The sequence below is a fragment of the Rousettus aegyptiacus genome, unplaced genomic scaffold (genome assembly GCF_014176215.1).
Source record: "Rousettus aegyptiacus isolate mRouAeg1 unplaced genomic scaffold, mRouAeg1.p scaffold_m13_p_8, whole genome shotgun sequence".
NCBI lineage: Eukaryota > Metazoa > Chordata > Mammalia > Chiroptera > Pteropodidae > Rousettus > Rousettus aegyptiacus.
In genome coordinates, this window is record NW_023416311.1 from 34,009,046 (window position 1) to 34,035,724 (window position 26,679).

At 41.0% G+C, this 26,679-nt stretch overlaps 1 protein-coding gene across 6 annotated transcripts in view; it reads left to right on the forward strand.

The window, feature by feature from the left end:
• The window catches only part of ZNF608 (zinc finger protein 608), a 103,253-nt gene that overhangs the window by 24,010 nt on the left and 52,564 nt on the right, over window positions 1–26,679 (forward strand). For 5 of the 6 annotated variants that reach the window (XM_016165104.2, XM_016165108.2, XM_016165105.2 and 2 more), the window contains one exon: window positions 21,041–21,296. In XM_016165104.2, coding sequence (XP_016020590.2) covers window positions 21,041–21,296 — 256 coding nt within the window. Of the gene's footprint in view, window positions 1–778; window positions 5,451–21,040; window positions 21,297–26,679 lie in introns of those variants that run through there. The other variant, XM_016165107.2, reaches the window with a different exon arrangement.

The following is a 26,679-nucleotide window of genomic DNA, read 5'->3' on the forward strand; positions in this document are numbered from 1 at the left end:
GCAGTACATAAATCGATAAAAATTTAAACTGTACTAAAATATTATATAATGGAAAGTAGGTTTTACTTCCCCCTTATACCTGCTCCCTAGAGCCAACTACTTTTAACATTTTTATATGTCTTTCTTGAAATAGGCTCCATATGTTCAAGCATATACATTTATATTTCTTGTCTCCTTATACAGATTAGGGCATATTCAACAGATCTGCACTTTGTTCTTTTCCCATAACTGTGTGTCTTGGATATCATGTGTTCCCTTTCTACCTTTGATTCCATAATTTATTTTACTAATCCTTTACTAATAGCATTTAGGTGTTTTCCAGTCTTTTTCAGTTACAGAACGCTCTGGTGAATTTCATTTTGAATGCATTTCAAAAGGTAATTGTCTCCCAACTTGATTTTATCAGTTGCATTCCCACCAACAATGGAACGTGGAATACCTGTATGTCTACAATCTAATAACTGTGAATGATAATTGTTTGGCTTTAATCTGTGCTAACCTGATAGTCGCCTATTATTTTAATTGACCCTTTTCATGTTTACAAGCTACTGTATCTCTTTGTTTTCCTACGTGTTGATAGTTTTATGACCTCTTAACTAATTTTCTAGTAAGTTGTTGGCCATTTCTTATTGATTTTAAAGTATTTCAGTGTATGTTAATTAAGTATACTTTTTTATGTGCTTGCAGATTTTTCTTTTTCTTTATTTGTCTTTTGATTCTGTTTATGCTAGGTTTTTTTTTTTTTTTTAGTACCCTGTGTGAATATCTTAAAATTGTGTAGTCAAATTTATAATTCATTTATTTTTATGGCTTCTGGGTTTTATATTGGTGCAGAATGGCTTTTCTCCAAGATTATTAAAATAAATTGTTTTTTGGTATTACTTTGATGGTAGTTGATTATCTTTATAATTTTTAGCTCGAAGGTGAGTGGCATGATTTTCATTTTCCTCTTACTGGCTTTTGGGGTTGTATTTCACTATAAATAAATTTGACTCAATATCCAAAATCCTGGAACCCTTAATTTAAAGCATTGTTTCTTAATCAGAGCTATGCATCTGAACCACCTGAAGAGCGCTTTTCCTGTCTCCAAATAGTCAATGCCAGGCCTCCCACCCGTTTTCTGATTCTCTACTTTACAAGGAAGTCCCTTAGAAGAAGCTTTAGATAGCTCATTTGAAGATTTCTTTTTTTTCTTTCAAAGGCAGATGTTAGGAATGGTTATTAGAATTCCCCCTCCCCCCTTTTTAAGGTTCTTTATTGAGAAATCACAGTATTGCTTTAAATATGACTTCATTAAGTATTTTATAGGTAGTTAATGAGTATACTTGGTCAAATGGGAGGTAGAGCAGGAAGGACTAATGATTTGCAGCTCCAGCCCTAGGCGTATTTATAGCCAGGTAAATACTCTTACTAGTGTTTCCTAGAATCCTAGAGCAGAGCCATCTCTGCACAGCAAACTGCTTGAGTAATAAAGATGAGCCACTACTTTGCTTAGTGAGCCATTTGGTTTAGTAGCATGTAGATAATTGCCGTGGAGGCAGGAGGAAATGTTTGGTTGTGTATAAAGCGTGCAGTTCGTAGTATTACTGCTTTGGGTCTCATCTGTGGAGGTCAGCTGAGCTTCAGAAAATTGCCAGTTTGCTATCATGCCTTCTTAGTCAGCAGAGCATAGCCAGTAAGTCCTGCTGAAGTTGGCCACATGTGGCTTTCGGGTAGATTGTTCCCTGTATTAGACTCTTTACTTTGATTGCTGTCTGGGTCATGGTCCAGGGGAAGAAGCTCTGGAACTGGGAATTGAGAGACTGGGTCCCACCTGATATTTTTGGCTTTGACTTCCTTTATGACCCTGGGCAAAAGCCACTGTCCCTCGGCCTCGATTTCTTTTTGGACTGCGTTTTCTCAGAGTTCCAAAAAGAGTTGTAATTTCCCCTGCATCTACTTACTTACTGCACTGGAGACAGGTGTGTTGTGTCTACATCTCTCCAGTTTTGTTGCTGTTATCTGTGAACGCGCTTTTCCTTTGTCAGCAAGAGACCATTCGGAGCATGGATGTCATCTTCTTTATTTTTCTCTCCCTAGCACCTAGCACTGTGCCTAATTCTAGGAGATGCTCAGTAAATATGTGCTGTGTTGCAGGGAAGGGAAGGCCTCAAGGCTGGCTGCTCCGGGTCCACATCTTTTGTCTTTCTTCCCTGTAGAGGCCAAAGGCAAACACACTGCTGAGAATTATCTGGATTTTCACATATCTAGCCTTTATTTGGCATTTTTAATTCTTTAAAGTATCTGTGTAATCTGTTATACCACACCTGCTTTCCTGGGTCTGGTAGTGCGTGTCTGTTAAATTTTTAAGAATAAAGATGCTTTACTCAGAAGAATTAAACTGTGTCAGAATAACAGATTATAATGGCATCCTGTTTGCTGGCATATTTTTGTCTCAGGATTTCTTTGTTACCCAGAAAACCCTCAGGTCTTAAATGGAAGGCTACTCTTAAAAAAAGGGAGGGTCATTATCCAAGTAAAAGAGAGGTGCCTATTATAACTTATAGCTTAGGCGTGACCTTGGGAAAATTGTTTAAATCAAGTTAACAATCTAATTTGCAAAAGGAAAAAAAATGTCAGCTCAGGAGTTTGGAGTGTAATAAGATCTTGGGAACTCAGGAATGGAATTTGGCCCCTTCATCTTTGGCAAAATTTGTATTAAGAATTTGGAGCACAGCCTTTTCTGAGAGCTTCAGTCTATAATCATTGATTACAATCGTATGTCATTAATAGTCATAACTGTTGTTAAATAGAACAGTGGTTTGATTTTTACCTTGAAGTGGCCCATTAAACCCAACATGCTATTAAAATACATTTTAAAAAGTACACTTGCCAATATACATTTAATAGATTGAAATTATATGTGTTTATTTGTGAAAGTCTTTTTCACCTGAACGAGTGGTTGTTGTGTTTAATGGCCAGGGCACAATTGTGGGTCTTCTGGAGTCTAGTAAGTCAATATGCTTTTCTGACATTCAGAAGCTTTTGCCAAAAGGGTGGTAGAGAAAAGAAACCTCCAAATCAGATGTATTATAAAAGATAATGGTGATGATGGTGCCCATTAATGAGAAATCTCAACATCTTTCAGAGCAGGCTTCTGGTACAGCATCGACGAAGCCCGGGGATCTTTTCCTTGTGGGATTCCCCTCCCCTCAAGTAATTTTCCTAGGTAACTTATTTATTCAGAAGGCTATTTCCTTTGAATATCAAAAATACAACCAATAATTATTAATCTCTGTACAAGGCTTGGCATTTAGATCTGAGGGAATGTTTGTTGAATTCAGTAACACTGTAAGTTAAGTACTTCTAAAGTCATATCCCGTTGATTTTCAGGACAGCCTTCGAAGGTTATCAGGGAACATGTTATTTATTGTTCTGCTTTTACGGGCAAAGAAACCGAGGTTTAGAACTAACGCAGTACTCTTCCTAGCAAACGTGTATAGAGCATTCACTGTAATGAAGAAACAGCACCGAACTTGCCCTTGATTATTTCCACCAGGCCCCTGCTTCAGAATTCTATTTTAGGGTAGGATTTTATTGAGCATTATGCACTCTTTCTCTCGGAAGAAAAAAATAAATGAAAGTGGACCTATTTCAACCGCATAAACCTTTGGTTGTATAATTACTGGGTTTCTGAGACTCCACAAAGACTTTGAACCCCAGGTATAGAATCTTTGATTTAACGATCACTTGTCAGCAAGCCCTTGAATTAAGTGACTAACTTAGGGGCCAAACAGCTTGACTACTGAGAAGCCACAGGCACCCTGAGCTTCTTTTCCCTCCCCTAATGTTTTTCTCACTACCCTCTGCTGATTTTGAAATGACGAACAACAAATGAAATATTAGGAAAACACTCAGTAAATACAGTGTTCTACAAATAAAAATGCAAACAGATCTCTAAGTGTTAGCAGGGGAAACCCAGGCCATGCATTTTGGAGTGTGGCTTATGTTCATATATTAGGGAGCCTGCTGGAACCCCACTAAACCATTAGTGCCAGCTGTTTGGTTTAATCTGATCATTTACAAAAATATAGCAGTCTTCACTGGTGCGTATGTTAAATACTGATATAACTGAAATAAATGCTGTGCCTGTGGCATATATTTTTGCAAATGCTTTCTGTATATGGGCCGTGCTCAATTCTAATTGCAGAAATATCAGTGGGATTTATATCTGTCTTCCTGAGGTGTTTGGAAGAAGGAATGCAAGTGCTTCAAGTTAGAGATCACATTTTGATTTTCATTTGACACTGGAAAAAACCGTGTTAATTTAAAGAAATTCATTAATGTGCAGCTTAGTACTAGTCGTTTCCTTCAGCTAATTAAATTTTGGAGGATGGTGGAAGCATAAAAGATAGGTGAGGTTTTCTGAATTTGAGAGTAGAAAAGAGCCTATGGGTATTTCAACTAAAATGCATAGTAATTTAAAAATAATTCAATAATGACTCCATTTGTTTCATTCCAGCATTAAAAAAGGGACACGAAGAAGGCTTGCCTGTCTTTCTTCACCAAATAGCAGTTTTGCAGACCCTTACAAGTTCCCATATGTTAGTGAAAAAACATTTTCCAAGAAATTGGCAGCAACGCACTTTGTAGCTGATGCCAGCTTCTTCCTTGGGCCAATTCGACAGAGAGGAGCGGGGGAAAAATGCGTTGTTTTAATGGCTGAATTACTCTGACAAGCTTTCACGTTGCCCCTCCTCTTATTAATATTCTTTTTGATGTGAGCTTGTAAAACAGAGGATTGGCTGTTAATCTCCAAGATCTCAAGGGCTTTTGGCAGTGGCCCATAATTGATGTGTTCACATGGCCGTTGTCTGACTACTAATGATTAGACAGCAGTGTTATCTACCAGCTACATCAGTGTTGCTTATAAATCACACTTGATAAACTGCAGTTTCATTTCTTCAAAGAGTCTGTACATGTCTACATACTTTGATAGAACTGCCAGAGGCATTTCATGATTCTATGACAGCTTAGATTAGGTTTATTTTTCATTTCTGTTTGACAAAATATTAGACTTTCTAGCGCTTGCGAAGAATTTTTTTTGTTCCTCTAACAAGGCACTTGGAGAATGATAGGCAGATAAAGATTACCTGCTCTCCATGGGAAGGTGTACAGGTTGGGGTGGCAGGTCGTATTTCGGCCTTTGCTACTCATGCTGAGGTGAAGGGAGTGGGGTCAGGCCACTTGGGGCCATGCCCCTCAGAAAGAGGAAGAGAAGAGGCTACCAAGGAGGAAGTTCTCAGAATGTGAGCCTGTGCTCAGATTGTGACATGGCTGGGACAGGCCATCTAGAACTGTGAGATTGCACTCACTGTTCAGTCATAGTGTGTGCTGAACCCACGCGTCAGGGTATGACTCCGCTCTATAGAATGGCAAGGGGAAGCAAGAAGATTTTACAAAAGGAGAAGGTAACAGCCCCAGGAATTGTCTTTGTTCTCCTTCACTGCTTATATGGGGGACACTGCTGGCTACAGACACATCCTTCTGCCCACAACTCTGGGCCCTGCAGAGGTGAAACCAGGTTGGGTGTATGTTGTGCAGACACAGTGGGCTTTGACTGGGAACCTCTGCTGAGTCTTGGGCCTTTATTCTACTGTAAACTCCTGTGCACTTGCGCTAACTTCCCTCACCGATCAAGCAAGCGAGCAAACAAAGACGAAATCATTTCTAAGATTATTTTGCTGCTCTCTTTCCGTATCTTTACACGTCCTTGGGCTGTGTTGTTCCAGAACCCCTCAAAGTCTTTTTGCTAATGTTAGTTAATTAATCTTCATTGACCTTATGAGAGCGAATACTGGATCTTAAAGAAGTGATTATATCATAATTATTTGTGATTTTAAGAAAGGGAATTCATTTAGTGGGTTTACAAAAATCACATTGCTTTTAAGAGACATTCATTTCAAGGTGTGTCAGAGGTTAAATAGTTTATCGAAATGTACAACTTTTATTTTAGAATAAAAGGATGGGGCAAAAATTGGGAGTAGGGGTTTTGTTCACAAACCGTTACAGTTTAAAGAGTTACTGGAGCTCTAGAATATCAGAATGCCAGAGAATGCACTTAACAGCAAAGGTATCTGAAACAAATTTACCCCACCCCACCAAGACAAAACAGAACAGAACAGAACAAAACAAGTTACATAAGGTCTCAGAATGCTTCAGAGTTATTATTAAAGACTTAAAATTCTTAGGTAAAACAAGTGCTTGATTGATGTACCTTTTGTATAATACGTGGTATGTCACTTACAGGAAACTATTTTCTCCAATCTAGCATCTTACTTGTGTCCTCACTTCTAGGTGCCAGATGTATTCCTTAACTACCTGAGAGTAGCTTTGACATGAGCACTCCTTCTCCTCTTGTAAATTTTAGGGCTGTAATTAAAATAAGTCCAGGAATAAATGTTTATCGATAAGCATCAGCGTTGAAGACCAAAGGTACTCACTCAACTAAGCTGCTTATCTTAAGATGATTTGTGGTTGAAGGAAACATGCCGCACTCCCCCCCCTCCCGTTTTGTGTTAAACAAAACCATTTAAATGTAAGTTGTTTTGGTTATGGTTATTGGATTTTAATGTACCGTGAAAAAATATTCATGATTAACTTAGAGAAGATGGTCTTTCAGTGAGGTAAAATGGATTCTTCATATAGTTTTGATACATAAAGCAACTGTATTAGCGTTTCAATGTAGCTATAAAATATGAAAAAATCTATTAAGAGATTGAGTATGTTTTTGATTATATAAAATATATGTGCATATGTAACAGCTGGATGGTACTCTTAAAAATAAAAAAAGTTGGAATAGTTTAAGATCTTTTTTCATCTTTAAATGTTTTCTTTTAAAAAAGTTATATATATGTGTATACAAGTATGTATGTGTGTATATATATATATATAGTTTTATGAAGTGTATTATCATCATGGCAAAAATAAGTGTATTCTTTAATTTAAAAAAAGCACCAGTTCTTCTTGACTGGTGATTTAAATCATGATTCAAATTAATTTAAGTTTAGCTTACTCTAATGCTAATACTGTTTGCAGGTGTTAATGGACTAACTGGAAATAACTGCAATATTAAGGGAGAGTATAATAGAAATATACATTTTAATAGAAATGTGGAAATTCTATTGCCCACAAGGTGCTTATAATTTGATGTTAGTATATAGAACGTGTTCTCTTTTTTTGTGTGTGTGGTGGGAGGGCTACATTATATAAAATTTCTTATTCTTTGGCTAAGAAATCTTGAACCGATTATAGTTATTTACTTTAAAGAGCTGATCTCTTATGGTTCTATGTGACCAAGATTTAGAGCAGGTATTATTTGATAAGTATGGGATTGGGTGAATTGTCCCTAAAATTAGTCTTAGTAATTTGTTATAACCATCTAAAATCTGTTCTGAAATAAGCCCTGTGTCTTATTTCAGAACAGGGCTCTAAGGTAGTGTGACCATATCTCCTACCTCCCACTGAGCCCTCATTACCTCTCTACTCTAAAGAATAAATAACTAAAATGGATTAAGGCCTGTATAGTCCAATGTAAATAGATAATCATATTAGTTTTTATTTACACTTGTGCATTCTCTTGAGACAATTTTCATGGAGTTCATTTTGATTCTTGAAGTACCCCTGTGAAATAGCTAAGACTAGCATCTTTAATGCCCTCTATGGAAATCCTGATCTCGTTCATAGGCTAGGATTCCTCTCAGGACACCAGCTTGTGGAAGAGGGAAAAGAATCATTGTGTCTCCCAGATGAAATATTGTTCTATACCTGATTCTAAATAACTGTAAATGCTCAATTACAGATCCATCCCCAGATATTTTGAAGTTTCCATTTCATTTGACAACCATCCTTTGGTTTTCAGAGACCATAGTAACATGTTTTTAATGTCTTGGTTTAGCCACATGACAAGTTAAACAAGGCCTGTAAACATGTGCGTTGGGGTCGTTAGACACAGTGTGTGTGGAGGATGACAGTCATAGCTAACATTTGTTGAACACGTTATGGGATGGGGAGAATACAGACATTACATTTGACGTCTTACATTAAATACAAGTCAGTATTCCCCACTTTAGGTAAGGAAGCAGGCTTAGAAAAGTTAAGTAAAATTTGAAGATTATACAGCTAGAAAGCAAACTATCTGAGAGTCAAACACAGAGACTGCACTCGTATTTATTATGCTCCATTACCCAGTTCAAAAGCATTACTGGGACACTTGGCATGAGACATTGACCTCTCTGTCGCTCTTGGTGAGAAGGAGCTTCTGGGAGTGACTGTTTAGTTGTCCCATCGATGAGTTGGACTACTTAATGAAAGCACTTGAGGTTTTCTGGGATTGCTTCATTCATTTCTAGTCTCCAACAAAATATGTTTGAGAACGTTAATCATTTCATCTAATTCATTTACTTTATGAGGGAATTAAGGTAAAATATCCTGGTTTTCAAGATTTAAAATGTTCCAAAAACACGTTGCAATTATATAGGATGCTTAAATTTTGTCTGTTCTTATAAGAGTAGAGAGGTATAAATTATTGACACTCTCTCTCTCTCTCTCTCTCTCTCTCTCTCTCTCTATATATATATATATATATATTTTTTTTTTTTTTTTTAAATTCACTTGTAAACTCTGTGCAGGCAGAGGGTCTTGTCTGTCTTGGTTATATTAGTGGCGAGCACTGTGGCTAGCATTATAAAGAGATGTTCGATAAATATTTATTGAATGTTTTAAGAGAGATTTGAAATATACCTTCTTGTGCCTCTTTTCTGTGTAACCACTCCTGGGTTTTATTGGGAAAGCTAAGAAGTAGTACATTAAGTTCTTTTTCTTTTTTCTTCATTCAGAAATGGATATGTACGCTTGCTTCTTATTTCCCATACTTCTCCTTACTGCCTACTTCCTTTTTGCCTTTACTTCCTGCTCTCTTCCAACATCCTCCCCCATTACATTAGAGTCCAGGGGTGGCCCTAAGGCAGCTGTTGAAAGTACAGTAGTTGACCCTTGAGCAATACTAGGGTTAGGGTCACCAACCCCACTGTGCAGACAAAAATCTACATAAATTTGACTTCCCCAAAACTTAACTCCTTATCGACTGTTGATCAGAAGCCTTGCCAATAACATAAACAGTGGATTAATACATATTTCATACGTTATATATAGTGTATACTGTATTCTTATAATAAACTAAGCTAGAGAAAGAAAGTTATTGAGAAAATCATGAGAAAATACATTTACAATATTTATTGAAAAAAAAAGTCTGCATAGAAGTGGACCTTCACAGCTCAAACCTGTGTTGTGAATTCAAGGGTCGACTGTGTGGGCATTTGCCATTTAATTAGCTTTTCCTGTAAAGAGCTCATAGTAAATATATTAAGCTTTGTTGGCCCAGATGCAACAAGGATATCATGTAGGAACTTCCATAATGAGGGAGAGAAAACCGTTTTCCACAGATTTTTTAAAGTTGATCAAAATGAAAACCTAATGATAATAATTGAGTACACTTTATAATACAGATTTTCTAATAAGAGGAATAGAATTCTCTTTTTAGGAGGGGGTGTTGATAACACTTCACTTAGTATAGGTTCAGAATTAGTCATTTGCTACCATTAATTTGATTGTAAAAATTCATTTGTAAAAAACATTTGTAGCTTGTGGACTATACACAAAATTGGTACTGGGCTGGGTTTGGCCCATGGGGAATCGTTTGCCAACCTTGAACTCGATTGTGGACTAAGAGACATCCCAAGCAGGGTAAACTACCCTTCTTCTGTAAAGGCTTATTGCTCCCAGACCAGAAAGGGAAGCTGTTCATGCTGGAGGAAGTGGGATATGTAGTCTCAGAGCAGGAACATAAAGAATGGGGGGACATATTTTTAAAGGTACAAAAATAGGAAGGAAGAGGGAAGGAGAGAGACTTTATCTCTGTCCAGCGCCAGCTGTGAATTCTCCAGGGGAGGTGCCTTCGGCACTGCAGGGCGTCACTCTGAGAGGTGGCGGGACCAGGTGGGGTTAGTTTGGAAAAGCACTTTCAGGATACCTCGTGGTTGGTTTTGTGATACAGCCTCCTGAAGTGAAGGCCTCATGTTCCTCGTGATTGCCAATGACACAAAAAGAAGGAGAGAGCTGGCATTTGGGGCGGCATCTGGGTTCTCAAAGATCAAGTCTGTTAATAGAAAAGAAGTAGCTGCAGCCATGCTGCCGAGTAGTTATTTTTTTTACCCAGATTGAAACAGAAGATTCTAGGGAGATGTAGAGGCCCCACTGTGGGGCTGCCAGTGGCTGTCAGGGTGAAGGTAAGGACTACTAGGAGTTACTAGCCTTTGAAAGCTTGTGTATCCAGTTGGTAGAGGATAGGAAAGGGGCCCCAGGCCAGCTGGTCAAGGGTGGGGCTCTCCTAGGCACTGTCTCCTCTGGACTTCTCCGGTGGTGACACCAGACATCTCGGATCACTCTGATCTTAGAGACTCTCTCCTCTGGTTTTGGTGACTCAGCTCTCCTGGTTTGCTGTGATCTCGACAGCCACTCCTCCCTTTCTGCCCCATCCTCGTTGGGGCCTGTGCCCCTTTTCTTCATGCTCTTTACATTTTCCCCAAGCCATCATGTCCACTCTGCTGGCTTTACCACTTTATGCCAGCGACTCCCCTCTAGTCTGGGTAATCCTCTTGAGTCCCAAAGAGCTCTACCCACCTGCCTGACAGACATCACTCCATAGGCCATCCTCCACCCATCCTCCGCATCACAGGGAAAGATGCCCTGGCCAACTGAAACAGAACCCCGGGACTCCTCTTTGAGTTTACCTTCTTCCCCCCGCCCCTCTCCCCATCCCCACCACAGCTGCCATCCATGGACTCTACTGTAATGGCCTGCGAGCTGTCCTCCTTCCTTCCTCCAGTTCAACCCCCTCTCATCTGTTCTCCCCACAGCCTCCTGTGTGCTTTTTACCAAATGAACATCCAGTCCTCGCATGCCCCTGTTTTAAAATCCTCAGTGTTCTCTTCTAACTTTGTAAAATCCCCTAAGCCCCCACCAGATTCTTAGCCTGGCCTGGGCTCCTTGTGAGTGCCTGATTCTCCAGCCTCAGCTCTCTCTCTTATTCTTGATTCCCTACATGTCGAACTCCTCAACTGACTGTGTTGTCCAGAATGGCTCAGCCCAGCCTGTGCCTCCAGTCCCTTCCCCAGGCTCCGCCCTGTACTGCTTACGGCCCACCTTGCACACTCCCTGCCCCACCCTTGGTGCTCCCATAATGCCTTGGGCCTAACTGACTATCTCAGCCCTGACCATACACTACTCTTTGGCCACAGCTTATCCCCCTCTGTCACCTTGGAGCCCTTCTAGGACTCCTGCAGCAATGCTTGGCACATAGTGGCACACCTGGAAAAAATTTGCTAGATGATGAAACGACTTCTCAAGGTGAGACAGCTTTAAATAGCGGCCTTTATAAAGGGGAGGGCATGGATCAATACACTGCCCCCCATCACACAAACTAGGTCCTTATACTACCCTTGGCTTGTTGGTTTCAGGACCTCTGCATAAGGAGTTGAAATAATTAATAGTCTTAAATCATCTGCCTTCTCCCTTCTATGTTAGCATTTGTTTATTTTTATTCTAAAATGGAATGGCTTAGCATCTTTTTATTAAAAATTTGTGTTTTTTTTTTTTAATTATGAAAGTAGTACATGTTCATGTTAAGACTCATGCAACACAGAAGACTATAAAGTGAAAACTGGCCCCCCTTATATATTTTTAAATGGAAAAAAAAATCTCTGGAAGAATGTATAAAAAACTGTTAGAAGAGAGATTCCCTCTGGAGAATGATCTGTTGGTTTTTACAGTTTGCTATGTTCTCAGGAGGGAAAATGGGATTCTGGATCTGTGAGCAGGTTTTTCTTTGGGTGGGTGGGTGGGGTGGGTGTTTATGAGAAGAATCTTTTAACAATTTGAGTTACGGCACCAAACTTAGTAGAGGTCATGGTAGTCCCTGCTGGGGTATCCCATGGCATCTCATTTTGCTTCTGAGACAGAGAGGTGACTTAACTCTTAAGACCTCAGTTTCCTCAGTTTGTAAAATCGGATGAGAAAACCTATGCTCACCTTTCTGTAGAGCTGTAAGGGGAGTGAATGTGAGTATCTCCAAGGGATCTTTGAAAATAGGTATGTAGGTGGCCATAGGGCCTCTTTGTGATTTTAGCTTTCCCTCTCTCTGACCTTCTAGCTCTGTGATAATCTATTAGAGCTTTATTTTACTGACTTGTTTGATTTGATATGAAGTTAAAATTTCAAAGCTTTCATTAATTTCTTGAGATTGATCTGTATTTAGAGTCACAATTTGGGAGGTATGAGAGGAAGAAGGGTGAGACGTCACGCTGAGCCTCTGAGACATGTGTTTACAGGAGCAATGTTTAGATTTCACAGGGAAGGAAGTGAATGGTACCAAGAGAGTGTGCCTGGGGAGGGGGTCAGAATTGCTCCCTTCTGTGGCCAACCCACCATGCCTTGGAAAGGCGGATTTTTGCCTCTTTCTGAAGCACCATCTTAGTTCCCAAATGGTGTGACTCAGGTACTTCCTTGTTATTTAATTTGTTATGATCAGCATGTATTGTGTTGATGATTAAAATGTCTAAAATTTTAGTTGAAAATACTCTTTTCAGGTGGTTGTGAGATTCCCTAGTTAGTGTAAAGGGGTGCTGTTAGTAGAGAAGATTAGGAATAAGGTGATTTTTCCCTCCTCTTAAACAGCCTTCCCCCACTCCCCCTTAAAATCATGTATGTGTCCAGAAGAATGAGGGTGCGAGGCCTCCGACCTTTCCCTAATGTCAACCTCATTTCAAGGAGAAATCAGGGTCATGCAACAACAGGCACTGTATCGACGGCCAGGATCTATTAAGATCCTCAATATTTAGAGGTTTTGAAATGGATTTGTTCCTTAATATCAATACATCTATGTTAAAGCTAAACCCATAATTAAAAATCCAGAGTTTTACCACTGAGCTTCATTTTTTAAAAGTTTCACTCTTAAGGGTTGGAGACCAGCTCTAATTGATAGAAATGGGATTTGTGTGGGACTTTTCAGGGATTCACTTTTGTGCAAAAAAAAAAAAAAACTTGAGAAAAGGATTAATCCAAGAAGATGGACTTTTTTAGTACGTTTGGAACTGTCTCCTTTCTTTGTGGCTTATTTTTTAATTTTAATTTTTATTTTTTAAGTGTCTTTAGAAATAGGATGAGAGGAAATCAGACAACCCTTAGGAATCAGGTATTAAGACACTGATCATTTACTCTGCTACTATTTAAAGCAGCAGTCCGGGCAGTGGAAGATGTCAGCGGCACTTTTAGAACAGATGGAGAGTCTGTGGCTCAGCCACAGGACATGTTTTTTTAAAGAACGCAAATGAGGCTGAGTACGTGACAACTGATGTGGTCTGGTGGGAAGCGTGCTCAAGGCCAGAGTCCCTGCGTCCCCTCCACCTCCCCCAGTGCCGCTTGCCCGTGGTCCTCTACACAGTTGAATTTGGTTTGGCTTCAAAACAAAACAAAAAATTGAGACATTGAGTTGAGTAGTTTAATTGTACTCTTACATACGCAGTACCTTGTCTTCTGCTTTGAAAAACTGTCAACATTAGAGAATGAAGTTTAAAATAGTCACTCGTTTATATTTTACACATGTGCCTCTGCTTTGTGACCTGCACATAGGGCCACTTTTAGAGTGATACACTAACAGTCAGTGGCTTCGCCTTGGCCGCCCCCTCCGCCCCCCACCACAGAGACCCTGGATTGGCCTTCTTCAGATTCAGGATGGCTGGAGTCCTGGCTGGAAATGAAAGCATTTGTCTTGGCCCCACTGGCCTTGGGGCAGAGCCCTGCTCCATCCCCAGCGAGACCTGTCAGGCTAGCAGCTAAGCCTTTGGCTTTTTATTTAGGGCAGTCTCTGGCCTTCACACCTGGGAATGAAAAAATGAAAATAATGCTTTAGTTCCCAGTCATTGTACGTAGTCGTAGCTTTTGGAATTAGATGATTTAAAATAACCACAGCAAAACAAACGTGAGCTTTGTTTTCAGTGAGGTTTCTAAGAGAGGCTTCTTCAGAAGGGTTTGCAGCATTCGCTTGGACGCTCGAGATACACCGTTCTGAACTATGTAATAAATAGAAGGTGACACAGGTGTGCATGGCTTCTAACATACAGAAAAGGGTCAAAAAATGACCTTGGGAGGAAGGTTTCTTTCCAACCTGAGTTCTATTTTACATTTAGAAGAGTTTGCTTTGCTGTTAGATCAATGCGAGTTCAAATTCTGGCTCAGCCACTGACCCTCAGCAACCTTTTCAAGTTCCTTTCCCCAAGTTTCTTATTTCTCATTTGTAAAGTGCTTTCCCCACAGTCTGGTTGTGAAGACGGAACGAGAGGATGCACAGTGTGACCTAAGCCCTCCTGTCTTACATCCGTTGAATAGTAGCTGCTGCCGTTTCCATTTTTTATAAGAAAGTCCATAGATTTTGAAATCAGAGGCCTTCAGTTTCAGCTCAGATAACTTGTCCATCCGCTGAGATCTTCAGTTTCTGCCTCTATGAAATGGGGATGTTGTGAGAGTTAAATAAAAAACATAGGAAATGTGTGGTGGTGCCTGGTACCCAGCAGGCCCTTAGCAAGAATTTGTTCCTGTCGTTTTCGCCGAAAGCTATAAAGCGCGAATTGCTTTGATCGTTGTTCTAAAAGGAAAAGTCTGGTCTACGGTTAGGAAAGACAGAATCAGGAATGACCGAAGGGCAGTTGTTCCAGATTTGTCCGTCAGGGATGGAGAAAAGATCAGTGCTTAAGTAAACAGCTTTAAGCTTCCCTGTGCTTTGCTAATGAAGCGGTGATGTCAGGCAGAAAGGGCGGTTAAAATGGAAAGTGGGAGACTGCGGGGCCGTGGTCACCTTTAAAGAGCTGTGACTTCCCCTTCACAAAGTGCAGTCTCTGTCTAATGCCTTTTAAATTAAAGAGGTGACTGTGGGCAATCTCATAAAACAGCCGAATGCCAGGATATATGGAGAAAAGTGAGCATGAAGTTACCGTGCCCCACCGCACTCATAGAATGTAAAAATATTGAGCAAAATAAAACACCATTTCCCCTCTGGTTGTTGGTGATCTGAGAGCCCCAGGATTAAGGGGTTAATAGCAAGATGAACTTGGAGATTTGTGGCAACAGATGGAAGAAACCCAGGGCAGGCTCCCCTGCCCTGGGTTGTGGGAGGGAATCTTTCATTGAGGCTTGTTTGCTTCCCTGGCCCTTAGTTTCCCCCTTTTTTCTCGGCCTGGCGGCACTAGCTGTCCACACAGCTGAGCCACCTGACTGTCTCTTAGATGGATCTGAGCAGAGCAGGAGTGCCTGCTGCAGCACCCACAGCCTTGTCCTGGCGACCCTTCCTCATTTGCTGTCGGCTTCCAGGTACTAGAAACCATCCCTGGCTGATACTGTCACTGTTGGAGTGATGCGAAGCAGCCGCCACCAGCACTCCAGCTTTGGATCCTTCTTTGCTCATCAGCACTGAGGAAGCCCTTGAAGTGAGGTGAACAGAGAAAATATTGCCACAACCTCTCTGCAGAGCCCCCCCCACCCGCCCCCAGTCCTCTGATTACACACACACTAAGTGCCTCTATCTGTGTAAATAACCTTTCCTTCCCCGCCTCTCCCTACTCTCCCTGATCCCCCACTCCCATGCTCTTAGGCTCTCTCCAGTGATAAATAGCCAGGCTACTGCTCAGCGTGCACCAACACCTGGGAATAATCATGCAAAAATAACAGTGAGAGACTGCCGCGCGTCTGTTCTTGACATTAACTTTCCTCAGTTTGACAGGCTGCCACCACCAGCTGTTAGACTTATGGGCCTTTTTTTTTTCCCCACTGGAGACGGCTGCTTTCCTACTTTCCTCTTTTGGGCTGTAATAGGTTACATCAGTGTCCCATCAAGATGATAGAAAAGAGCTTTGACAAAGGAACTATTACTAAAACCAGCCAGTTCTCTATTCTTATTTTCTCCCCAGTTATTAATATTATTAGACTGCTAATATTTTAGATGATTTTAAAATAGAGTATCTGATTATTACCAATTTAAGGTACTTCCCCCCAGAAAGATATTCATAATTAGTTCTCTTGAATTGCCTTTGAATGTAGCAAATCCTAGCATTTGGCCTTATAGGACCAAACCACCTATTGATTTCTTTTTAGTTTGGGTCTCAAGAATATTTGTAATAATGATAGGAATATTGCCAATGGCAATATCTTTTATTTATTGAGTGCTACTCTGTATCGGGCCCTGAACTAACGTTTGTATGGTCTCCCATAATAGTCACGTTAGCCATGTGTTACTTCTGTCTTACAGATGAAGCCACTGAGTCCCACAGGGATCAAGAGACTCACCTAAGGTTTTGTAGCTAAAGGTAGAGCTGGATTCCCGGTCCAGAGCCCCCTCCGCTGGACTACACAGTCTCCCGCTCCCTGGTGCTGTTTGTACTCGGGCTCCCACGGACAGCTCCTTGGTTGGGTTCTGCAGTTACAGTTGTGATTGTGCTGTATTCATACAGTTATTTGACTAGTGTCACAGTCTTGCCCACTCCAGTTTTGCCAGCGAGATGCACAGTGCCTGGCACACAGCTGGTGTGTAGGAACTATTTATTGGTTGGCCAGATGATTGACCGAATTTAGGTGGGTAAATGGAGACTTTTGGGGGAGCAGTGTATGAAAAAAGAGGTGTAACGAGAGACTAGCGATGGAGATTCTGTGGACGTGGAGGACTCATCAGGATCTACTATCAAATGGGGTGGATTACGCTGCCAGATGCCAGTGTAGGAAAGGAACAGTATTTCCCCAGGCTGAACCTCTCAGGGTTAAGCCCTTTTTCTTATACTTTTAACACATTTTAACTGCACTTAACCATGCATTTGGAGGAGATTATAGATTTATGTTAAACATAGTAGGATATAAAAAGCAGCTTTGTCAGGTTGTGTGAAGGGTTAGGGAACTGTAACATCAGACCTGGGAAATTTTTTTTTCTTCCTAAGTCATCGTTTACTAAGGTAAGCATTATGCCCAGCCCTCGCTTTGCATGCATTATCTCACTGAGTCATTACCTGGGCCCTATGCAGGTACTTGTTATTCTGACTCCCATTTCTTAGACCCAGACACTGAGCCTTAGAGTAGCCAGGTGACTTGCTCAGGGTCCCACACAGCAAGTACCAACAGGGTCAGGGTCTGGACCCAACACAACCCAAGGCCCACTGCTCCCAAGTCCAAGCATATGCTGCCTCCTCACCACAGAGAGTCTGTGAAAATTGGTACTTCCCTCTGTGTTAATGAGTTTCATTGGTGGAAGAAATTATGGTTCAGTGTAGGGGATCAGTGACCTGAGAAATCAGGGCGTAGTGGAGGTGATCTTTTGTATAAGGCAAAAATAACTCTTGAAATCACCCTCTAAAATCCTGCTTTACATATGGTATGTGTGGCTTTGTGTTAGACACCCTGAGGTACACAAGAGAACTGAAACCTTTTTTTGGGGGGGAACACCTCCCACTGGGGGCATTCACAGGCAGAAGGAATTGGCCACATTCTGTATGAATTCACATCCACCCCTATTTTGTCTCCTAATGTCTGTTGAACCCCCTACTGTAAAGTTTCCGCTTAGAGGATGCTGCTCGTTCGTGCTTACCTGGGCTGCCACTAGAGATAACTTATTGCCCTTGCACAAATATGGACCACATTTTCCTCTAGAATGAGTAATGTGGGCTAGATGACCTTATAGCTAAAACATTCTGTGATTGTCTCAGGGAAAAGCTGGGGCCACAAACTCAGCTACCTGTGCCTGGGCAGGTTACCACAGGCTCAGCCCTATTAGTTGATGCCAGGGTGTGGGCCCAGCATAGCACACTTTTTCAATTATTATATTAGGAGATACTGGAAATTCAGAATTTCCCTAATTTTTTGTGTTGGGAAAAAATAATAATAATAATAATAATAATAATAATAATAATTTTTAAAGTATCGTACCTGCTAAATAAAACACCTGTGGGAGTGGCTGTAATTCTTCCTCACCTCCTCTGTCATTGGTGACTTCTGGGGAAGAAGGGCCCCTAGTCGACCACGTGGGTGGTCTTTATTCTCCATTCTAAATCCTGAAGTCCCAATGGAGTAAAGTTCCCCTTTCTCCTCTCCCTGGTCATGATGATCCTGTGCCTATGGGAATGGCAGTTTGGGGTGACTGTGGGAAAGCCTGTGCAGTAGAAAAACTAAAAGAGAAATTTGCTTGTGTAAGCCAAAGAGTAGCCTTTAAAACTGTATTACCTATTGAGTTTTGTTATCAAACTTAAGGGCTTTAGACTATTATCCCATTGGGGGGACTGTTTATGATTAAGTTCAATTTATAGTCAAACTCTCTGAACCTTAGCTTTCTCATTTTAAAATATTTGGGGACAGGGCTCCGATGTCCCTTCTGTAAATGTCATCACCTAAACTTTTTCATTGCATTCGGATTGATTGTGTTAATGGAAATAAACACAGCTTGCTAATAGGCTCAGGATACCAGTGGCCTCTCTTCTCAAGCCATCCAGACTCTTTGGGATCAAATAGTATGTGAGTGTGTGTGTACATGTATGCAAATATATTCATAAGCAGAGTCATACTGAAGTAAGGATTTAGTCTGCAATTCTGTCGTAATATGATTTGTCGTCAATATTAGCAGGCCAAGGAATACATTTTCCGGTTGAGGAAAACGGGCCTCAGTGAGGTTAAATGACTCTCCAAAGTCACAAGCTTAATTAGTGCGTCAGAGTTGGGGCCAAAATCATCGTGTCAGCACGTCCTGTCCCTATCACTTCTGTTGCACACATCGCCCCTACGGTGTCCTGATCTTCAAAATCAGAGAGTTGGTGCTCTGTGAGTCTCCTCACCTCTTTTGTTTTCTTTCATTCTCTTGTTTATCCAATTGAAGCAAAATTTGTTTCTCTTGGAATTAATATAGGCTGCCAATCAATCGATAGAAAGAGCAGTTTGAGAATATCGTTTCTACTTCGTTTTTTTTTTTCAGTTTATATGTATAGCATCAAATGGCGGTCAGTTTACAACTAACTGTACAAAGTAAGAGGTTGTTGAGAGACATGCATAAAGGAAGTACAGTAGCTGGGTTATAATTTATCTTGTTTGTTTATTTTTTAATTCTGGAACGCAAGTCCAATCTCACGCAGTCTTTTTAGTTGTGATAAAGACTACAAGGCAGCATTGGATTCTCCCCACCCCCTTAAATTTCCTTCCTCAGAACCCCTTTCTTCATTTGTCAGCCCAGTTTTAAAATAGGAACTATCCGTGTGAACTTTGATCCACATTAAGCTGCATTTACACGAAAGCATTAATCACTAAACCTGGGGTTTGGGGCTTTTAAATGCTTTTCTTTCTTGGGCTCTGTGATCAAGAATGAGGAACAATAAAAAGCATGCGGCACAAGAAGTTTTATGGCAGCTTTGAGAGCAGGAAATTAAGTTTCTTTTACATGCAGTTGGATGGAGGGCTGTTCTATTGCATCTTGGATCACTCAGGAAAGTGAACGTCAGTTTATCATTTCGGTGAAAAGCAAACTGTAGAAATAGTTCCTACAGTTATGTGAACAAGGAGCCCACACAGATGACTGCTTCAGCTGTTTAACTGGGAGCACACTTCCTCGTGCGACTTATCTTGAAATGCACTCTTTTTGTGTGTATGTGCGTGTTTTTATTTTTAACAGAAAAGACTATGTAATAGTACGTCTGTAGCCAAGTGTTGATTTCTTACAAAGGTTACCCGGGGACATAGATGTACATCAGACTAAGATGGCCTTTTACCAGAATGGCCTTCTACATGTCCTTTTTTACACATATGGTTTGCTAGCTCAACTGATCAAATGCGCAAGGTGTCTTTCCTCCTGTGGTGGTGTCCACATGCAACACGAGGACCTGGTAGGGACCTGGAGCCCTGGGACAGACCTGCTTTTGCGTTTGGCTCTTCCACAGTTGATAGCGTGTCATCAGGACCACAGCTATTCAATGGCGGCCATGACAGTTGTTAAAATGGGTTGAATGAACGAGTCGGTTGGTGATCTACCTGTTTAGTACATGCATAGCCTTTGGTTTCATTATGGCCAGACTCCTAAACTTTTTGCGAAGAACTCCTTTGCTGCTCTTCTCAGGGTAGGGGTGCAAAGCAGTTACTGTACCACAAGTCTTGTGTTGGCTGTCAGTTCTGTTTCCTGGATTTAGAGAGAGAGGGGTGCAGAGTCATGGTCAGACTCATCAGGGATCTTTACAAGTTCAACCACTAAAGGACTCGTGCACTGGAGAAACTCAAATTCTGTTGATGTTGGGCACACCCATTTATTTCTCCATTTATGTGAATTCTGCTAAATTTTGTAGTAGAACACTTAATTAGAAGTTGGTGCTAATAATATTCAGTTTATGTGTTTCAGTGTGTGTAATCCAAGTTTATGTATTTCATATATTCAGCAGAGTGAGTTAATATATTTTAGTAGTGATTTTAATTCATTGTGGTTTATATAAAGCACTTTGGAAATGATTTTAGTCCATCTCCTGTGCTTAGATGTCCAATGATGCATATGTGGTGTTTACTGGAGTTTTTCCTTTGGAAAATAACTAATTTTGAAAATCAGATTTCATTACAAGTGGGAAATAGTCTTAATTTTGCAAAGCACATTTTATTCACATGTACTGAGGGCTAAGGGTTGTCTGTTGGTGGATTTAGGAGGACATTGAAGAGGCTTGCCTATAATTCAGGAAGCTAGAGCTCCAATATTTGCCTCGTTTGGCATGAAAAAATAAAATGCTCATTTCTATTCTACTTTGTATTTTGGCACCATTAAAACTCTCAAAGCATATTATAATTGCAAATGGAATTTGGAATGGTGATGTATTCTAGAAGTGATGTAAACAGATTGCATTAAAAAGAACTCACGGCGCGCAGCACCACTGCAGTAAGCCTGTCTGTCTTTCAGGTTGACCCCCTGTTTACAGTGCCAGCACCGCCACCGCCGATTTCCAGCAGTCTCACGCCTCAGATTCTACCCTCCTACTTTTCCCCATCTTCATCCAATATTGCAGCGCCGGTTGAGCAGCTTTTGGTTCGGACTCGTTCCGTGGGTGTCAATACCTGTGAAGTTGGAGTAGTGACAGAGCCAGAGTGTCTCGGGCCCTGTGAACCTGGGACCAGTGTGAATTTGGAAGGGATCGTGTGGCATGAAACAGAAGAAGGTAAATACAATTTATTTTTATTTATTTCCCCGTGCCCTCTTCCCCATGATGTATTTATGTCACCTGTAAGGGAAATTTGCTTTATGGTAGGTATTTAGAGAGGAAAGAAAAGTGGTTTTTATGCTCTTTGGATTTTTGTTGAAATAAGAACTATGTTTGTGTTTTTGTTCATGGCTGCTTTTACTTTCAGAATGAATCAGGTGTCCGTAAAAGTGGCTCCCCACTTTAAGTGCTAACAGGGAGGACCGTGAGAAGCAGGGTGAGGGTCACCCTTTCCCCTGAGAGGGATCATGAAAATCAGAAAGAGACGTAGCTCTCAACTGATCACTCTCTCTGACATGACGTTTTTGTGTTGCTGAGCCCTTCACTACTACCCTCTGAACTGAGCCAGGGTTCTTACATTCAGCGAGGGCCATCATCACGATGTGGCTGTGGCTGGTTGGTTCAGAGCTAATGAAGCCAAGGTCAAAGGCTTAAGCTCCAGTTGATCCAGTCACGTCTCTTCTGTGACCTGCGGGAGACCACAGCACCTTCCCTGCCCCTTAACTCAGCAGTCCATCTGACAAGTGCAACCCATTAGTCACAACAGAAGCAAGGTACAAGAGAAATAGATCAGGATTAACCTGTCATTGCTATTGGAAATATAAATCAGGCATGTGCTATACCGATAGTGGATCACAGACCATGGTCGGCCACATCTATAGCATAATAAGATCATTAAGAACAGCGGTTTCAGGTGGCCGGTGTCATTGATAGAGGCCAGTAGATAATGAAAAACTAAATACCAAGGAGAGAGCTGCATTGCTCCATTGGGGAATGAGTAGAGTAGAACAGCTAAGGGAGAAGCATGCCCAAGGGTACAGCAAGGGAACAAAAGCAAATGAAGAATAAAGGGCGGAGGGTGGAGGCAGCGGCAGGGGGCGGGGCGGGGGGGGGCGTGGTGGCACTTTTTTTCTCTAAGCCAAACTGGTCAAGGATAAAGGAGATGCAGTTGTCAATATCACAGTCTTTTGGGAGAGGAGAAAAGGGCAAGAATGAGGTAGGGAGAAGGGTCGGAGACTCAAAATCATTGTTAGGTTCCTCTGTAACAAGGGGAAAATTTTGAGGGCTGACACTTAAAGGGAAGAAAGTAAAATACGTGCAAAAGAGGCTGAGTGAATGGGAAAGTGGGCTATATGGGGAGAAACTATTGAGAAAGAAGTAGTTGAGAGAAAATAGTTAAGAATAGTGACCAATTATGGGGAATGGAAGGAGAGTAAAAGTGAAGAATGAAAATCAGGTGACCGGTGTAAACGTAATTACCCGAAGGCAGAAAACAAGCTGTTTTAAGATAGAAAAACAAAAACTCTTAGAAAAATCTTCGAATTCTACATATTACATCGAATATATTCTTATGGGATGTATTTCATAATTAGATAAGAAAAATTTTGACAGCCTCAGTAAGGAAAAATAAATTACATAAGAAGGAGCCAGAGAAAGGGACTGAAAGCCGCAGACACGGGGAGCTCTCTTGTTTGCTCAAATGGAAGTGACGGTCAGAGTTTACTTTTGGCCTTAGAAATTTTGGGCGTTGGGGCCACCTCCCCCTTTGTACTTTTAACTGGGAAGCCATTGAAAACAGTACTATGCAACCACGTCGGGAGGGATCGATATAAGAGGAACTGGGATTAAAAATTTTCCCATCTGGCTTGCCTGTTCACACACCACCCAGTGCAAACGGGTCCCAGGTGGGGCGCAAGCCTCTCTCTCATTGCCTCTCTTTGGGGTGTGCACAGTTCTTCTTTCCTTTGATTTTCTCCTAGAGCGGAAGTGATGGATCAGGGCTTCAGGTTGGTATCTCAGTGTGAAAAGTATAGAAAAGGACTCAAGACATAATAATAAGAGGACTTGAGACAGTTAATTAGTTAGGTGCCAATTTTCAGGAACAGAAAAAGATTTGGAAAGGAGGATTATTTCTTTAAATGAAAATTAAGATTTTTCTTGCGCTTGGATAATGTACTCATTACGGTGAGACACTATCTTCCATTTCTTAGCTGTGACTTAGTGTCCCTCAGTTTATTGCTTGTCATCATTTATTCCAGTGTGGAATAGGATCGAGGTCCTGCAGTGTGACCTCACTGGTGGTGGATGTTGTAAAATTAGCCACAAACTTGCTCGAATCGCTGTAAGGCTTGGGTTATTTTTCACTTTGCTTAGAAATCGATGGGTTTTGACTTTTAACATTAGCTTCTAGAAGATGGGACCATTTAGGAAAAAAGAAAATTCTATGTTTAAAAACTTAGTCGATATAGAATTCTGATGCTCTGGGCATATGCTTAAAGGGCTTTCTGGCAGTATTATTTTGTTGTTGTTTTGTTGTTATTTGGTAGTGATATATATATGAAGCCTCTCCGTTTGTACCCGCTTCTCTGAAAAATCAATCTTCTGAGTCCGACGTACCTGCTTTTGTGTACTGTGACACATCCATCCCCGTGGACACCTTCCATACCTTTCTACGGTAGACTGATAGCTGTGAAAGTGTCCAGGCCAAGTAATGCAGCCCTTGGGCAGCTCCAACCTTCTTTTAACTGCCTCACATTTTCCAGGATTTGGAATGTGTGGATGTTTACTGTGGTGATGAGGAGCTGGAACTGTTAATAGAGTTATTCTTGCTGAATAAACTAAACTTCTGACCTCCATAGAATTTTAAGAACTCGTCTTAGTAAAGACCTGGGTCATAAGAGGTGTGTTTAATGTGCAACCATTTTCAAGAGCATTCCATTTGCATTTTTTCTTAGTACAGTCTGTTTAAGGCTCTTGTACCAATTTAAAAATTAAACCTACTTGACCGTTAATTTTTACCCTTTCGGGAAAAACAAAGAAGGAAACAGAGCAAACACATTTGGAGAGCTAAAAGGGATGGAACTGGGGAGAAGGGGAGGAGAAAATAAGCCACAGTAGTTTTCTAGTCTGAGGTTTCATAACAAAGAACTTCAAGTCAAGCAGTTATAAAACTGTCAGTTGCCTTTGACTAATGTCCTGTAGACTGAGTTGTACAAAATCTCTTTCCTAGTATTTTCATTTTGAAGGCATGGTGTAACTGGTAGTGTTTTCCACAAAACTCATTTGTTACGTTCATTCACATGTGTGAAGGTTGTATATATGTATGCGTTTCAAGATCCTAGAAATTTTAAGAGCTCATATCCGCAGTCCTTGGGGAATACTGAGTATTCTTGTGATTCCTTTGGGTGGTGGTGGGGACCAGCAAGACTGGAATATGAAATCCCCACTAATTCCTAATTGTTTCTTGGGCTTGGAGTTCCTCATCTGAGGAGGATACTTTTAGCTACAGACTTTCCCCTTAGCGGTCCTGCCAGGACAGGAAGTCCTTGTTGCCTAAGGAACCGAACTGTGCTCAGGAATAAAAGTGCTATGAGAGGAGTTCCCTCTGGAAATAATTATTGGGTTTCAGATCATGCTTAATAGGAGAGAAAAACTATTACTGCATTTGGATGTTTAGTTATTCTACTCTGATCTTTCTACTTTAAGGTGAATGCATAGGAGCAATGATATATTGTACAAAATTACTCTCAGATGTTGGGAAAAATTTCATTCCTGACATTTGGGACACACATGCCTATGTAGAGTCATTTGTTTGAAAATTTGCCCTTTTGGGGGAGGGGAGAAATAAAACAGACAAAACGTGTATACATACAGCAATGTGTATAAATACACATGTGTTGAACTCGGGTTTTTAGCTCTTCTGAATGTATTTTCCTTTTGATTTTTATTGAACCATGTTTAACCATGTTTCTTCTTGGGCCTTTTTTCTTTTTCTTTTTTCCTCCCTACTGGAGAACATACTTGGTTCAGCGGTGTCCATGGTTATTGTCATGGCTGTCATTTTCCGCTGCTCTGCCAGTCAGTCTGTCGTCTCTGTCCTCTCCATTCTCCTATAGGTTAAGCAGAGCCACTTTGGTTAAGAAAAAGAAATGAGAAAGAATCCTGGTATTTGCCAGTGACAACCTTTTAAACGTCTATAGGTCACAGGACAGTGGTTCTTAACTCTGTGCCTTTGTATCACCTGGTGAGCTTTTCAAACATGCTGGTGCCCAGGCACTGCTCTAGGCATTTACTGGGTCTGGGTAGGCAATGTGGTCTGGTTTGGCCACCTGACATTGGTGTTTTTTTTTCGAAGCTTCCCAGGGGATTCTAATGCACAAACAAATTTGAGAACCACTGTCTCAGGGGAAAGAGGGGATGTCCTGGTCACTTGCAAACTGCTTGACCTTTTCTCTTTAAGGAAGTTACATGCGTTATTGTCTCATTTTCTCAAGTATCAGATGGACAGAGGCACCTGTCCTACCTGCCTCAACAGCGTAGATAGTGCCTGGCAAGATGCTGTGGTGTGGCAGGTGAGCAAAGCTGTTTAATCACAGTGCTAATGAAAAAAGAGGGTCCAGCTTTGATTCCGAACATGCGCTCCACAGAGGTTTAGGGGGGAACTTAATGAACAACTACTGGGTCCCACTCTCTCTGATTTACCACTGTGGCCAGGTGGACCTTGCTGTTTGTTTCTCCGGTGAGCCAGACGCAGTAGCTTTGCTTCTGCGTGGCCTCTGCTGAATTATTTTTGAAATAGTTCAGAAACCCAAAGTAGTAAGGAAAGTTAGTGAAGTAGCAAATGAAGGATGGTATTCAGAGAATCACTGGGGCTTTTCAGAGGGGACAATGGAAAAACAAGTGGCATCTTATGACGGTAAGTATGGTTTTTTAAAGAAGACGTAACACCTGGTGTGAGAGGATGAATGCTTGTTTACATGAGGCCCTTCACCTGATAGTCTGTGTATTTTCCAAAGAAAGAAAAGTGATCTTGAGAATTAATGTGTTACAGGCGATTAATTGGGGAACTGAATGATGCTCCTTAAACCACCAGAGATATTCGTAAATTCTTTTGCTTCTTCTGCGTCTCCAAAGTCATAGAGAGGATAGTGTTTCAATTTAAATGTGCAGTTTAGGGGGGTTAAAGCTAATTCATTGAAAAGCAAATGATTCTACATAATTGACACAAGATATTGTTATTCCTATTTCTGCACTATTTACTTACCAACTGAATCACTGAGAATAGAACTCTCCTTTTCAGATTTTGATTTGAAGAGAGATTAAATATTAATCCAGGCTTAATATCGATATTTTCAGTAACCGAGCATGGAGTCAGTGCACTACTTTAAATAAGTGAAATATTACTACTTGTTGAGGTATTTCTCAGTGATTTTATACATTCAGCTTCGACTCACAAAAGGAGAGTCAGCTGCCCACTTTTGCCTGGCGTTTCATTAGCTGCCACAGCAGCGATGATAACTGCTCAGTGATGGGGAACTTTAAGGTGGAGGGTGGGCACGCG